The 13,769-nt window shown below is 51.5% G+C and overlaps 1 protein-coding gene across 1 annotated transcript in view; it reads right to left on the bottom strand.

Moving 5' to 3' along the window:
• Window positions 1-3,664: 3,664 nt before the first annotated feature.
• Window positions 3,665-13,769, bottom strand: part of DSCAML1 (DS cell adhesion molecule like 1) — a 335,603-nt gene continuing 325,498 nt past the window's right edge. The window contains exons 26-33 of the mRNA XM_003796863.1: window positions 13,118-13,405; window positions 11,154-11,309; window positions 8,900-8,930; window positions 8,598-8,716; window positions 8,041-8,193; window positions 7,211-7,405; window positions 6,378-6,689; window positions 3,665-4,702 (exon numbers count right to left, since the gene is read on the bottom strand). Of these exons, the coding sequence (XP_003796911.1) occupies window positions 4,227-4,702; window positions 6,378-6,689; window positions 7,211-7,405; window positions 8,041-8,193; window positions 8,598-8,716; window positions 8,900-8,930; window positions 11,154-11,309; window positions 13,118-13,405 (1,730 nt within the window). The 3' untranslated portion in view covers window positions 3,665-4,226. The remainder of the gene's footprint in view (window positions 4,703-6,377; window positions 6,690-7,210; window positions 7,406-8,040; window positions 8,194-8,597; window positions 8,717-8,899; window positions 8,931-11,153; window positions 11,310-13,117; window positions 13,406-13,769) is intronic.

The raw sequence follows: 13,769 nt of genomic DNA, 5'->3' as shown, positions 1-13,769 counted from the left end.
GGTTGAGCTATAGGCGCCGAGCCTCTCTGAAGGTCTTTTAGAGAGCCTTTAATGTGCATGTGAATCCTCTGGGGATTTTGCTAAAATGCAGATCCTGATTCCCCGCTTCTGGGGTGAGGCCTGAGAGTTTGCATTTCTAACAAGCTCCTGGGAGCTGCTTGCTTGAGGACCACAGTTTGAGTATCAAGGCTCTCCAGGACAGCTGGCTGGCTTGTCTATAGTGGACAAAGTGGGGATCTGGGAAGGAACAGGCAAGCGTCTAAGGCGATGGCTCCAGATAAACAGTTTAGTGAGGAGGAGCTGGAGCCGAATGAGAAGGAGCAGGCGCTCTGCTGAGTTTTGAATTAGCTTCTGGGTACGGGCCAGACAGGTAGGCTTGTGGTTCAGCTGAAGGATATTTCAAGGTTAGAGATTATTAGCACATAAAATTACATGGATTTTGCACAAGTCTGTCTGAATTTCCAGAAACTTGTCCTGTATAGGAAGGGGCCCAGCCCCGTTGAACACAAGTTTAACTGGCTCAAGTTTTACTTTTCTTTTCTTTTCATTTTGTTAGGTAAAGTCCCTCTTATAATTGTGTCCCGCCCCCAAGAGGTGTGTCACATACCGTGACCCCCCCATCAAGCTTTACTTTCTGTGGCCTTTCCAAATCCTTGTTATCCTATACAATCCATCTCAAGTCCCAGGCCTTCTCCAGCAGCCCCCAGAGCTGCGTCCATCCGCAGCCTCAGACTCCCTGATCCAGCGCTGGGCGTCGGCTCACCCGCGGGAACTGTTTACTGACGCTTCCACACCAACTGCTTTCCTGTCCACAAGTCCAGCTTGCTCACCTGGACCTGGTGGACCCTTCGCCTAGGGTCCCCCAACATCCTTGGGGCAGAACAGAAACTGAGACTTTGACCAGTGGAATCCCAGGTGGTCTGGCTCAGTAGTTAAGGGATCAAGATACTCAGGATTCCTTCACTCTCATCTCCAGCTCTAATTGCTCTTCCAGCCTCAGGTAAGTTACTTAACTCCCGAAAGCTTTCTGACTTATCAAATGGAAATCACGTTACCTTCCACCCAATCTGCAATGAGGTAACAGGAGCCAGTGTGAGGAATGTGTTTTGCAAAGTACCTGGCACATAGTATAGGGAATCTGTATTTTCACAATTGTGCTCTCTTCATTGCCACCCTTAGGCGGGTGACTCCATCTCCTGCCCACTCCAGCCTCTGTGGAGTTGTTCTTTCCCTCCAGCCTCTGTGAAGTTGTTCTTTCCCTTGTGCTTACCTGAGACAGATCTGATTCGTGTTTGTTTCACCCGTGCCCAGCGCGCAGGAAGTGGGGTTGGGCGCCTTCTGAAAAGAACGCCTAGGTTTGATCATTGTGGTGGTTGCAGTTCTGGATATGACCTGCAGATGGCGCACGCAGCCCTGGGCGGCGTCTTCGTCCTCCCAGAGATGGAAGGAATACGGGCTGTCACGGGGTGTCTGGAATGCAAGGCCTTCATTTTCATGGATGCTGTTCGCGGGTTCTCTGGGGTGGCTCCTGGGTGTTAGGAGCTGAGAAGGCATTTCTCTGTGCGTCTAGGAATACCAGGACGTACAGAATGTCTGCCCCTCCCCTCTTTTGGTGCCGACCCTTTTACCTGGGAATGTAGTTATTCATGGGTGGGACTCTTCTGCGTCCTGCACATGCCAGGTGCTCAGAGGATGTTTGTGCTGCTTGAAAGATGTTTCTGTTAAATATCACACATTCCAGGCTGACAGGTATGCTCTGCTTGCATGCTGGACAGACTCCTCCCACCCCCTCCAGTTCCTCCTCTCTGCTGCTGGGGAGCCCCAGGTCCCACACTCACCTTCCTTCCAGATTCCCCATCCACAACTCAGCTCCAACTTGAAGTCTTCACCCAGGAGCCACCTTTGCAATTCTTCTTCATCTTCTATTTTTTCTTTTCTTTTCTTTTCTTTTTTTTTTTTTTTTGAGGCAGAGTCTCACTCTGCTACCCTGGGTAGAGTGCTGTGGCATCATCATAGCTCACAGCAACCTCAAACTCTTGGACTTAAGCTATCCTCTTGCTTTAGCCTCCTGAATAGCTGCAACTATAGGTACCCACCACAATGCCTGGCTATTTTTTTCTATTTTTAGTAAAGATGGGTTCTCACTCTTGCTGAGGCTGGTCTCGAACTCCTGAGCTCAAGCATTACCTGGCTTGGTCTCCCAGAGTGCTAGGATTATAGGCGTGAGCCACCCCACCTGGTTATTTTTGCGGGGGGTGGGGGCAGGGTCTCACTCTGTTGCCCAGGCTAGAGTGCTGTGGTGTCAGCCTAGCTTACAGCAACCTCAAACTCCTGGGTTCAAGTGATCCTCCTGCCTCAGCCTCCCAAGTAGCTGGGACTACAGGTGCCTACCATGACACCCAGCTCATTTTTCTACTTTAGGAGAGGCAGGGTCTCACTTTTGCTCAGGCTGGTCTCAAACTCCTAAGTGCAACCTTTGTTCTTCTTAAGTGCACTTCTCTTCCAGGAGCCCCCAACACAGCAAGGGGGTTCCCCTTCAGACCACCAGTTTCATGCCCCTGGGCTTTTGCTGGTGTCCTGCTGGTGTCCTGCTTCCGCCTCTCCAAACTTTCATGTCCTTGGAGGCTCAGCTTGGTGCCACCTCCCTGCCCCTTCTCTGCACACTCAGCACCTTGCCTGCGCCTCCGTGTGGGCTCCTTGTCTTCTACCTGGCAGTCAGCAGAGTTGCCAGCTCTTTAGAAACTAGGGAGGGACCTGGTGTGCCTGCTGACCTGATTCACTTTGGCTGAGTCCTGTCCCTCTTCTCTGTAATGAGACCCTTTCACCCCTCTGGCCTCCGATGACCTCTCTTCTCCCTCTGCCCTCACCTTGCTCTGACAGTCAGCCCAGAACTTCAGCCCTGGCCTGATCCCCTGCGGAAGACAGGTCCTCTCCCTCCTTGTTCCTGATTCTTTTTTTTGGAGACAGAGTCTCACTTTGTCACCCCCAGTAGACTGCCCTGGTATCGTAGCTCACAGCAGCCTCTAACTCTTGGGCTCAAACAATTCTCTTGCCTCAGCCTCTCGAGTAGCTGGGACTACAGGTGCCTACCCCAAGGCCTGGCTATTTTTTTTTGAGATGGGGTCTCGCTCTAGCTCAGGCTGGTCTCGAACTCGTGAGCTCAGGTGATCCACCCACCTCAGCCTCCCAAAGTGCTGGGAATACAGGCGTGAGCCACCACGCCCAGCCTTGTTCCCAATTCACCCTTGTTCCCGTCACTCCTGGCTAGTGGTTGTGCGCAGCCACAGTCCCCTCTGCTCTCCCAGGGGAGGGAAGCTGGTAGACAATCCCTCCCCATCCAGGGCTCCCCTGCACTTGGTGAGCCAAGGTTGCCTCATTTCATCGGCTGCAAGCTTCCCTCAATTTTCAGTTAAGGAAACTGTGGCGCAGAGGGGTTTAGGCGCTTACTGAAAGCCACAGAGCTGGTCCCCCTTAGAGCCCAGCATAGTTCTGAGAACAGGAGAGGACGCACCCTGGCTAATTGAAAGCCTTTCATAAAGCTTAAAGTGTGGCGTGAAAGCCCAGGATTCTTACAGAGTCTCTCCACGAGAGACAGGCAGGCTGGCACAGAGGTCTCTCCTCCCTCCCCACTGGCCCCTCGCCAGATGGGAAAAAAGCTACCACGTAGAAACATAACCTTTATTGCACACGGCGCTGGGTCTTTTTTCATAGAAAAAGGTATTAACACATAAGCATCTGCAAATTGAAGCAACTCCTGGTTTTCTTGGAACAGTAAAATCGCATGCAGTGTCTCTGAGTTGGGATTTTGGTCTTTGTCAAAACCACCTAGATTGGAGGGGGGTGAGTAGGAGGGAGAAAAATTGCTGAGTCTTTGTGCCTCTGTCTCAAAATAGGGTGAGAGAAATATATAGATATATAGCTTGTCGATGTGTTCCTATCTCTCTATATATGTATATATATCTCCACGCGTATTTTGCGGGGTGGGGGGATTTGACTTGTACTGTCAAATTCTTTGTGCCCTGGCTTCATGGAGAAGAAGAAAATAGTTTCATTTGTACAAAAGAGTTCTATGTACAAGCGTTCATGACTTGGGGGGGTTTTTGCTTTGTCGTTGGTTGATTTTTGTCTGTCAGTTTAATATAAATAATGCAGGAAACAGCCAAGTTGGTATGTGAGGGCTGAGGAGCAGCGAGGTCCCAGTGTAGGCGGCTCTTCCTCACCGTGCCCTACACCAGGGTGTAGGATTTGGAGTAGGCCCCGGCCCCTTGCTTCTGAGACCTCCCTACTCCCGACGTGCTCATCTCAAGAAGTGAGTCCCTGGAGCCCCCCATTTTGGTGTGTGGGCCCCCGGCCCGCGGAGGCTCGGTGCTGGGGGCCGGAGGGGCAGCGCTGGGGGCGGCAGGGGGCTCGGCAGGGGTGGGGCCGGGTGCTGGGGGGGCCGTGCCGGCTGGGGGTGCTGGCATGGCCAGAGTCCTCTGAGGTAAGGTGGCCGTGGAGGCGGCAGCGGGGGCCCCTGGGTGCGGGAGGCCCAAGGGCTTGCTGGCAGGGTCCAGGGTCAGGTGGCGAGCCTGGGGGTGGTAGGTTCGAGCCAGGTTCCGGATAGAGGCCTCACGAGGTGGGACCACAGGGCAGGGCTCACGTCCATCTGCCTTTCGAAAGAAGGCCTCTGACTTGGCATACAGGGGCAGGTTGCAGTAGTCACCTGGAAGCAGAGAGGCAGAGCGTGTTGGAGGCAGCGGCCTCCGGGAACCAGCTTGTTCACCCCCCACCACCTCAAGTCCCCTTCTCCCTGATCTGGCTTAGGAGCCCCTCCACCACCTGGGCAATAAAGAAGAGAGGAAGGATCAGGAATCTGGCCTCTCTGAGCCTCAGTTTCCTTATCTGATGATCATATTTCCCTGTAGGATATTGAGAGGAGTGACTGAGATGAAGTATGGAGAGTGCTGTGGCCGGCACATCAATAGCTGCTCAATAAATTGAGACTTGTTGTGCAATGATCACTACAGGCTGGTCAGCTTCAGGGGTGGAGAGCCCATGACGACTTCCTAACAGCTCTGGCTATCAGAGAGCTTTTCTTTACCCTGAGGACAAAAGGAATATCACTCTCTGTCATTGCCTGGGTGTGGTAGGTTCGAGCCAGGTTCCGGGTAGAGGGAACATCTCCTTCTCTTCTTTTCTTTTTTTGAGACAGAGTCTTACTTTGTAGCCCCCACTAGAGTGCTGTGCTGTCATAGCTCACAGCAACCTCAAACTCCTAGGCTCAAGCAATTCTCTTGCCTCAGCCTCCCAAGTAGCTGGGACTACAGGTGCCCGACACAGTGCCTGGCAATTTTTTGGTTGCAGTCGTCATTATTGTTAGTAAGCCCGGGCTGGGTTCGAACCCTCCAGCCCTGGTGTATGTGGCCGGCGCCCTAACCACTGATCTATGCGCACTGAGCCTCTGCCTTAATTTTGTAAGCTGCCTCCATATGGCATCTTCCCAGACTCCACATCCTGCCCCCTGTGAGCACCCGCCTCTATCACCCGCCAGCCGTGCCAGGTACCAGTCCCCAGGATTGGTTAATACTGTCTGCATTTTGCAAGTGAAGAAACTGAGGTTCAGAGAGATTAAAGCATTTGCCCCGATTCACACAGTTAGAACATCATTCAGGGCCACTAGTCTCTGAGGACTTTCTTTTACTCCAGGTTCCTCTTTAGATGCCCTGGGGCCCCCCTGCCCCTGCCTGTGAGCGCGGCCACTGCCAAGCAGACCAGATTCTGCGGTGTTAGGTAATCTGTGCTTTGTGGGATCTCAGTGTCTGTTGTGGGATCCTCTGGGCAATCCTAGACCTGCTCTGCCAATCTCTAAGGCCATAGGCTGTGACCAGGCCCCTGGGGTCAAGTTCTCAGTCACTGCCCACCGTGACATATGCCTACTGTGGGCTAAGCTGCCAGGTTTGATATTATGGGTCTAGATTAAGTTCAGCTAACACTGAGACCAGAGGCCGTTAGTGCATGACCCCAGGGGTCATTTTCCATCCTGGCACAGCTTCTGATCAAGGGAGTGATCAGCACTTACTAAGATTCTACTGTATGCCACGCATCTATGTCATTTTTAATGCCTGTTATGACAAAGCAAAGAAGATATTATCATTTGCATTTTGCAAATGAGAACATTAAGGGTAGAGAGGTTAGATGACTTGCTCAAGGCCATAGATGTATTAGGAGGTAGAGCCAGGAGGCTGAGAGCTCTCAAGTTCACGCTCTTTGTGCTCCCCTGCACTGCCAAGGAGCCACGCTGGGCTGGCAGGACCTAGGTGCTGGTAGGACTAGATCTAGCTAGGCCTTGTGGGATTGGGGCCAGGGGACACAGCCCAGGAGGTGGTCTGACCACTCACTTTTGTTGGCCCGGTGAGGGATGGGCACAGCCACATTTTTGCCCCGGTCAGCATCCTGGGGCTTGGGTGGGGAGGCGGTGAAGCGGCAGATGCCGGGCTCGGAGGGTGTGCTCATGGACGTCATGCTGTCAGCGTTCTCATTGGTGCCCGTGGTCATCTGGTCGGAGGAGCTGTCAGAGATGAAGCACTCCGTGATCTCGAACTTGGCGTGCTGCAGCTGCTCCTCCAGCTTGGCGTGCTCGTAGGCTCGGGCCAGCTCCTCGTAGGTGGAAGAGGCACTCTCAGTGGAGACCATGCTGTTCCGTCCTTTGTCTGGGGAGAGAGAAGGTGTGGGGTTCAGAGGAAAGGAGTAGTTATGGGGAGAAGCGTGCAAATGAGATCAGACTGAGCAGCTCCCCTGCTCCTAACCCCAGCAGCCATTTGAAATCCTGGTCATAGAAGGGACCAGAATGATAAGATCCTGTGAGGGTGGCAGTGGTGGCAGAAGTGGGATCTCTGGTTGAAGAAAGGCAGAGAATATTTCATTCTTAAAAATAAGTGACCAACCCCTGGAACACTCCTACTTCCCATTTTCTCCAACAAATATCCTTTGTACCATTTTCTCTGACAATTTTGGGGGAGAGCAAAATGAAATCTCAGACCAAGCAGAACTCAGTGAGGTCAAGGGCTTTCGTCCCAGCTACATGGTGAATCAGCGAGCAGCTAGAAATGAAATTGACTTGTGCCTTGGCCCTCATGAGCTGAGTGTAGGAGCTGGGAAGAATGGAAGATGGAGATGGATGCTGGGGAACTGGAGGAGGGTGGGCAGCTAGCAGGCGGGGCCTTGGGCACACCTGTGTCCTGGGACAGACTGGCGCTGTAGCTGTCACTCTCAGTGACAGTGACACCATGCTGAGAGCCCACAGTGCGCCAGTCTGAGGTGAGGGTACGGGCAGGTGTGGAGGCCTGGCACTTGGTCAGTGTCCATTGGCTTGAGTACCGGTTCCGGGTGCTGTGGGCTGACTTCACATTCTTCCTGGACACTGGATCTAGACAGAGGGAAGCAAAAAAAAAAAAAAAACACCCTCCAATTGAGGACACATGGGCTTGGGCAGCTGGTGTTAATCAGAAAGGGGCAGTGGGAGTAAAGGAGGAGGCAGAAGCAGCGTCAGGAGCTCCCTTGGGAATGCTGACCAAGCTGCCTTTCCTGACCCCATGGCTGGCCCCAGAATAGAAGAATCAAGGTTGAAACCAGTGGAGGGCATCCTGGCTCTCCCCGCTCACCCTATCTTTTCTTCCCACCTGGAAAAGAATGTGATGTCCTCTCCTGACTGTGCATTCATTCCCTACAGTCCTTGATGTAGCCTATCCTAATGCCCAGAGTCATAGTACTTGAGATAGAATACTCTTGGAGAACAAGAATGCCCAGCACTCTCAAAATTTCTAGGTGAGGAAACTGAGGCTTAGAGAGATAAGGTTGGTGTTATGCCCTAGGTCACAGCAAGTAGGTCTGCCATGGAGATCTCCGCACTCTAAGCACAGTGCCCTTTCCGTTCTACTCCATTCTTCTCTTGCTTCTCCCCTCCCCCTTTCTTTTTTTTTTTTTTTTTATCACATCTGCCCCATGCTGTGGCCAAGACACCCTGTGTGAGAAGAAGGCTGTCTCCCCAGGAGTAATGCATACTGGTTCCTGGCCGGATGTCAGACATGTCGATGAGGGGTCCTGTGCTCTGGATGAGGGCTGGGTGGTGCAAGGAGACACCGGTACAGAAACTCTGTGGGTTGACAGCTTGGCTGAACTCAGCATCCGTCACTGGAATGGTGGCCTTGTCATCTCCTAAAGGAAAGAAAGACAATCACCAGGAGTCTTTTCCAAATTTCTCTTTACTTCCCAGATTTCTTTGTCTTTTGTTGTTGTCGTTGTTGCAGTTGTTTAGTTGGCCCGGGCTGGGTTTGACCCCGCCACCCTCAGTGTATGTGGCTGGCGCTGTAACCACTGTACTACGGGGCCTGAGCCAAATTTCTTTGTCTTCATCCAACCCTGTAATTCTCCCTCTTGGACAGAGGAGAAAGCTTAGCCTTGGAGAGAAGCTGCAGTGAGTTCCAAGATTGTTGAATTGTTGATGGGGCTGCTGCCAGAACCCTGAGCACTGCCGTGAGGGCTGATGGTTGCCCTCCATGGGTTGAGGCCTGGGGAAGCACACCAGAGCAGGACAGAGAGCTGTGACACCTGTCACTCACCCAGCTGCTTGATGCCCTCTTTGTCCTCGATGAGCAGCTGGACCCTGGGGATGTCAATGTGTAGCCGTGGGCCCTGGGGTGGCCCTTTCACAGGGGTGTCAAAGCTTCGGTTGTTCTTGCTATGGAGAGAAGGATGGGAGGTAGGTGGCTTAGCAGCCATAAGGGATTGGGGGAGAGGGCTTTGCAGGACAGCAGGATCTTAGAAGCCTGTCTCCTACCATGGGAGTACAGGGAGGCTCCTGAGTCCCCTGCAGGGGAGAAGGGAAAAGGGAGGAGAGAGGAAAGAGCCCAGTGATACCCACCTTATCAACATCTCTGCCAAACTCTTTGCATCTGTGAAACAATAGAGAGGGGGGCCTGGGTGAGAATGAGGTTTTAGCAAGATGACATTTGGAAAAGGCACGGGGAACAAGGTGGGAGAATTCCCTAAAACGGGGCCAGTGCTGGTTTCCTATGAAGCAGAAGAGAAATGGAAGGACCTACAGGACAGCCCCAAACATGACGAGGTTTCACTGCTCTCATTTCAGATTTGGCTCAGGTCTGTTTTTTTTTTTTTAAACAAATAAAAATTGTATGTATTTGTGGTATACAACATGGTATTTTGAAATATGTATACATAGTGAAATGGCTAAATAAAATGAAAGAACATATGCATTACTTCACGTATTGTACATTTTTTTTTTTTGTGGTGAGAACCTTTAAAATAACTCAGTCATTTTCAAGTGTATGATGCGAACCTTGTGTATTGTTATTAACTAGAGTCACCACTCCGTACATTAGTTGTCTCAGGTCCATTTTCCTTTCCTCAGATTTTTACCTAATAGGGAGATTCTTCCCAAAGCATACTGAGTGCTCCATTCATTAATTGACTCTAATTAACAAGACACCTGGCTAGGGGCATTCCTGGATGGTCTATCCTCAGTTATCTGCCTGAGAGGAGAGCGGAGGATGAAGTAGAGGTGGTCAATGAGAAGCCCCAGGTGACTAATTTTTTAAATCAACCACCAGGTTTTTCTTTTCCTTTAGGGTATCTGTCCCTCAAAAGTCCATGGATAGATTTAGAGGGCTCTGATTTGTCTCAGAGGAGCCTTGAATAAGATCAGGACTGTCAGATTAGGAATTTGGAAGAGAGGAGAATCAAAGGGGCTTGTTAATCCATTAGCCCCTTGACAGCTGAGAATGATCTGTGCATCCAAACATCCATCCATCCTTCCACTCAACTATCCACCATTCATCTACTTACCCATCCACTCATTCATCCACTGTCCACCCATTTGACCATTTATCCATCCACTCATTGATCTAACTCATGTATCCATTTATCCATCCAACCACCTAATCATCTATCCAATCATCTAATCATCTATTCAACCATCCACCCATCCATCTAACCATGCATTCAACATTCATCCAACAATTTTTCCACTTATATATCCAACCTTCCATTCAACCATCTATACCACTATCTAACCACCCATCCAGTTATCCCACCATTCTAACCATTCATTCATCCAGCTGCCCATCTGTTTTGTCATACATCTATCCATCAAAATATCTGTCCATCCACCTAAGCATCCACTCATCTAGTTAACCGTTCATACAATCATCCATTATCTATCCATTCAACCATCTACTCATCCATCCATCCATCCATTCTTTCAATCATCTATCCATACAAACATCTATCCATCCAACCTTTCATTCAACCACCCAATCAATCATCTTTCCATTTATACATATTTCCACCCAACCATCTGTCCAATCATCCAACCATACATTCAATCATCCATCTATCTGGTCATCAACCATCCAACCATCCAGTCAACCACCCATTCATCCATCCATGCAATTCCTGAACATCCTAGGGAGGATTATTCATTCCCTCTTCTGTGCTATCATTGCCCACTGGCTTCTTACATTAGACCATGAACTCTATAAGGGTATCTCTAATGTCTGGCAATGTTTATGACACAGCAGATCCAATAAATGTTTTCCAAATAAGAGAACAAACATTTACGAAGCAACTGATAGGTGCCAGACACTGTATTAGGCCTTGGGGAAACTGAGATAAATCAGACCCATTGTACCAGCCCATGGTACCAGGTGTTGGAGAAGGGGATGATATTCAGAGTATTCAGTGCTGACTTGGCCTGGAACTTGCCCAGTCAGAACTGAGCATGGTCCTGGAGACTCTGTGAGTCTATTCCTTAGTGGCTGGATCCTAGGACGTTTGCAGTGATCCCATGTGAGAGAATGGAGCATCCAGGGTGCAAGGGAGCAACATCTATTATATTTACCAACCAACGTGGAGATGTTTAAATATTTTAACAATTGATGTGGCTTTACTAGTGTGTACCTCTACATGTAAGCTGTGATTGGGGCAGGGACAAAGTGCTGAGGGCACCGAGGAGGACATAGTGAACACTCGAGGAGGTTTCAGGGGGTCTGAGTGGCAGCCCTTCCTCCATGGGGCACTGCCCCATCCAGGTGGTGCTGGGAGCCGCTGAGGGTGGCCAGTGAGCACCCCCTCCTGGAAGGCACAGGAAACTCTCCCACCTCGGAGCCGCTTCAGCCGCTTCTCTTTCCTCTTCTTGCGTACAATGAAGAGCAGCGCCACCCCGAGTGTGGCCAGGATGACCGGGCAGCCGATGGTGAACAGCTTCTTCACATCATCCCCTTCGCCCTGAGCAGACTTGATGGGTGGGATGGTGCCTGAATGGAGGTGAAGAAAGGAATCAGACGTCTCTTATGAGTCAGCTGCTGGGCAGAGTCCCAGGGGTGAGCCAGGCCTCTGACCCTTCTGCTGCCCTTGGGGACTGACCTCCACCTCCTGGCATAGAGCCCTGATCCTCCCTTCTACTTCCCCAATTCTGCTCCCATCAGGACAGCCATGAACAGTTATGCAGTTTTTACATTGCGGTCTATTAATGCCTTCCTGGTGCTGTTTTAGAATTAGCCAGAAGTCTCAGCTTAGTCTCCTGCCTATTGGCGGTCAGTATTCATTCCCAGAAAGTGGATTACTGGCCTTAACTCCCCATATCTAGCTGTGTGCATGGGAGGGTGGGTGACAAAGGGAGAGTGCAGGAAGGAGAAGGCATAGGACTCTGGGTTCTCTGCACTAGATGGGGCCAAAACTCACTAAAAACCCTGGATCATCTCCCTGCTCCCCTTTCCCATGGGTGAGACCTGATAGCCTTGGGCGCCTGCAGGGAGGCGTGACACCCTCTCCTGCTGACATAACCCTCTTCAGTACCCATCCTTGTCTGTTTCTAAGTTTTGTTTGAGTCACGTCCTTCATGAAGCCTTCCTTGTTTGAGCCCACCCCTTTCTGATACTGCCTTTTCTTTTTCTTTTTTCTTTCTTTCTTTCTTTTTTTTTTTTTTTTGCTATTTTCGTCTGGGGCTGGGTTTGAACCCACCACCTCTGGCATATGGGGCTGGCTCCCTACTCCTTTGAGCCACAGGCACCGCCCCCTTTACTGTTTCTTTAACACACAGGTAGACTTGTGACAACGGCCCTGTAAGTTCAACCGTCTGTGGTCCTTCAGTGTCTCTGTGTGTGAGGCGCCCTTATGTGGCAGACACCAGTTACATGGTCACCACATGTCCCTGTGCTTCTTTGGGTTTCCCAGACTTCCTTGCACTTAGGTCAGACCCCACGACTGGTTCTGGGGAACAGTGTGGCTAGCGATGTGTGCCACCTGCTGGCCCAGGCAGTTATAAACCAGGGTGCCTCTTCTGTTTCTTTGGCAACACTGGAGGCTCCATGAGATGCGGTGGCTACAAGATAGTGGCTGGCCGACCCTCACAGGACATGAGCAAGAAACCATTCTGTGCTGGACTGAGCTTCCAGGCTTCTAGTCTTAACTACTGCAGCACAGCCGCTCCCATCCTGGCTGCTACACCATGCTGGCAGAGCTCTTAAAGGGCAGGACTTCACCCCCAGCTCTGCCTCCTTTCTCATCTCCCCGAAACAATGGATAGTGGACTGCGCCTTCAAAGACTCCATCGTTGGTATTGCTGCCCCGTCTACCTGCCTGCTGTCAATCTGTGCAGCTGCTGGTACGTCTGCTCACCCACCTGCCCGCTCCTTCACCTATTGGCCAGCCTTTCCCCTGGCTGCATTCCTGCCTGTTTTTCTTTTTATCTTTTCCTTTCTTTCTTTCTCTTTTTTTTTTGAGACAGAGAGAGTTTTAAGCTGACGCCCTGGGTAGAGGCTGTGGCGTCATAGCTCTCAGCAATCTCCAACTTGGGCTCAACCTGCCTCAGTTTATCTATTTTTTAGTAGAATGGGGGGGGTCTCACTTTTGCTCAGGCTGGTCTCGAACTCATGAGCTCAAGCAATCCACCCAGATTGCTAGGCCTTCCAGAGTGCTCGGACTACAGGTGTGAGCCACCATGCTGGCTGTCCCTGCCTGTTTTTCTATCTGTCCCTCTATATGAGTCTGCCACGCTGCCCGCTTCCCGGACCCCACCCTGCTCCAGCATCCGTGCTGCCCTCTCCCACCCTTGGTGACTCACTGCCGTCATAGTCCAGGGTGGCGAACTGGGCAGTCTCGTTGCCGCAGCCAGCGCTGTTGCAAGCCCTCATGCGCAGCTCGTACCAGGTGGCCTCTCGCAGTTCCATCAGAAACACCTCCGTGGAGCTGTTGGCCCGGAGGCCCTGCCAGGCCCAGGTCCCCTTGGGCCGGTACTCCAGCACGATGGCGGTGATAGGGCAGCCCCCATTGCTCCAGCCCTGCAGGTTAAGCCGAGCGTGCGTGGAGTTGATGTGGGTGAAGAGGTGTTGGTCTTTGCTGAAGGAGGGCTCTGGGGGCCGAAGGGAGAGAGACAGGTTAGAGACTGAGGGGAGGAGGACTCAGAAGGGCTGGAGAGGATTTCCATGGGGCATCTGAGACCTCAGTGACTCTGGAGGGGTCACTGGTTGGCACAGACAGGAGTGGGGGTGCCCCAGGGAGCAAAGGAGGAAAAGGAGAGGGCAGAGATGGGAAAGGCCTAGAGAGAGACCTCAGCAGAGGAGAGCCTCTTTCTGCCACTCCTGGCTGGGGAGTGGGACCAGCTTCTTTTAAAGGCTTTCTTGGATGCTCTGGTTGATGGAGGGAGACCCAGTTTCTTCCTTTTCCCACTCTCTGTGTCCTTGGGCCCCTCCTCCCCTCCAGCCATGTTCCATTCA

This window comes from Otolemur garnettii, unplaced genomic scaffold, assembly GCF_000181295.1.
Source record: "Otolemur garnettii isolate 467f Iridium unplaced genomic scaffold, OtoGar3 scaffold00108, whole genome shotgun sequence".
Classification (NCBI taxonomy): domain Eukaryota; kingdom Metazoa; phylum Chordata; class Mammalia; order Primates; family Galagidae; genus Otolemur; species Otolemur garnettii.
The sequence above is the reverse complement of the archived record's forward strand: the minus strand, read 5'-3'. Positions and strand labels throughout refer to the sequence as shown.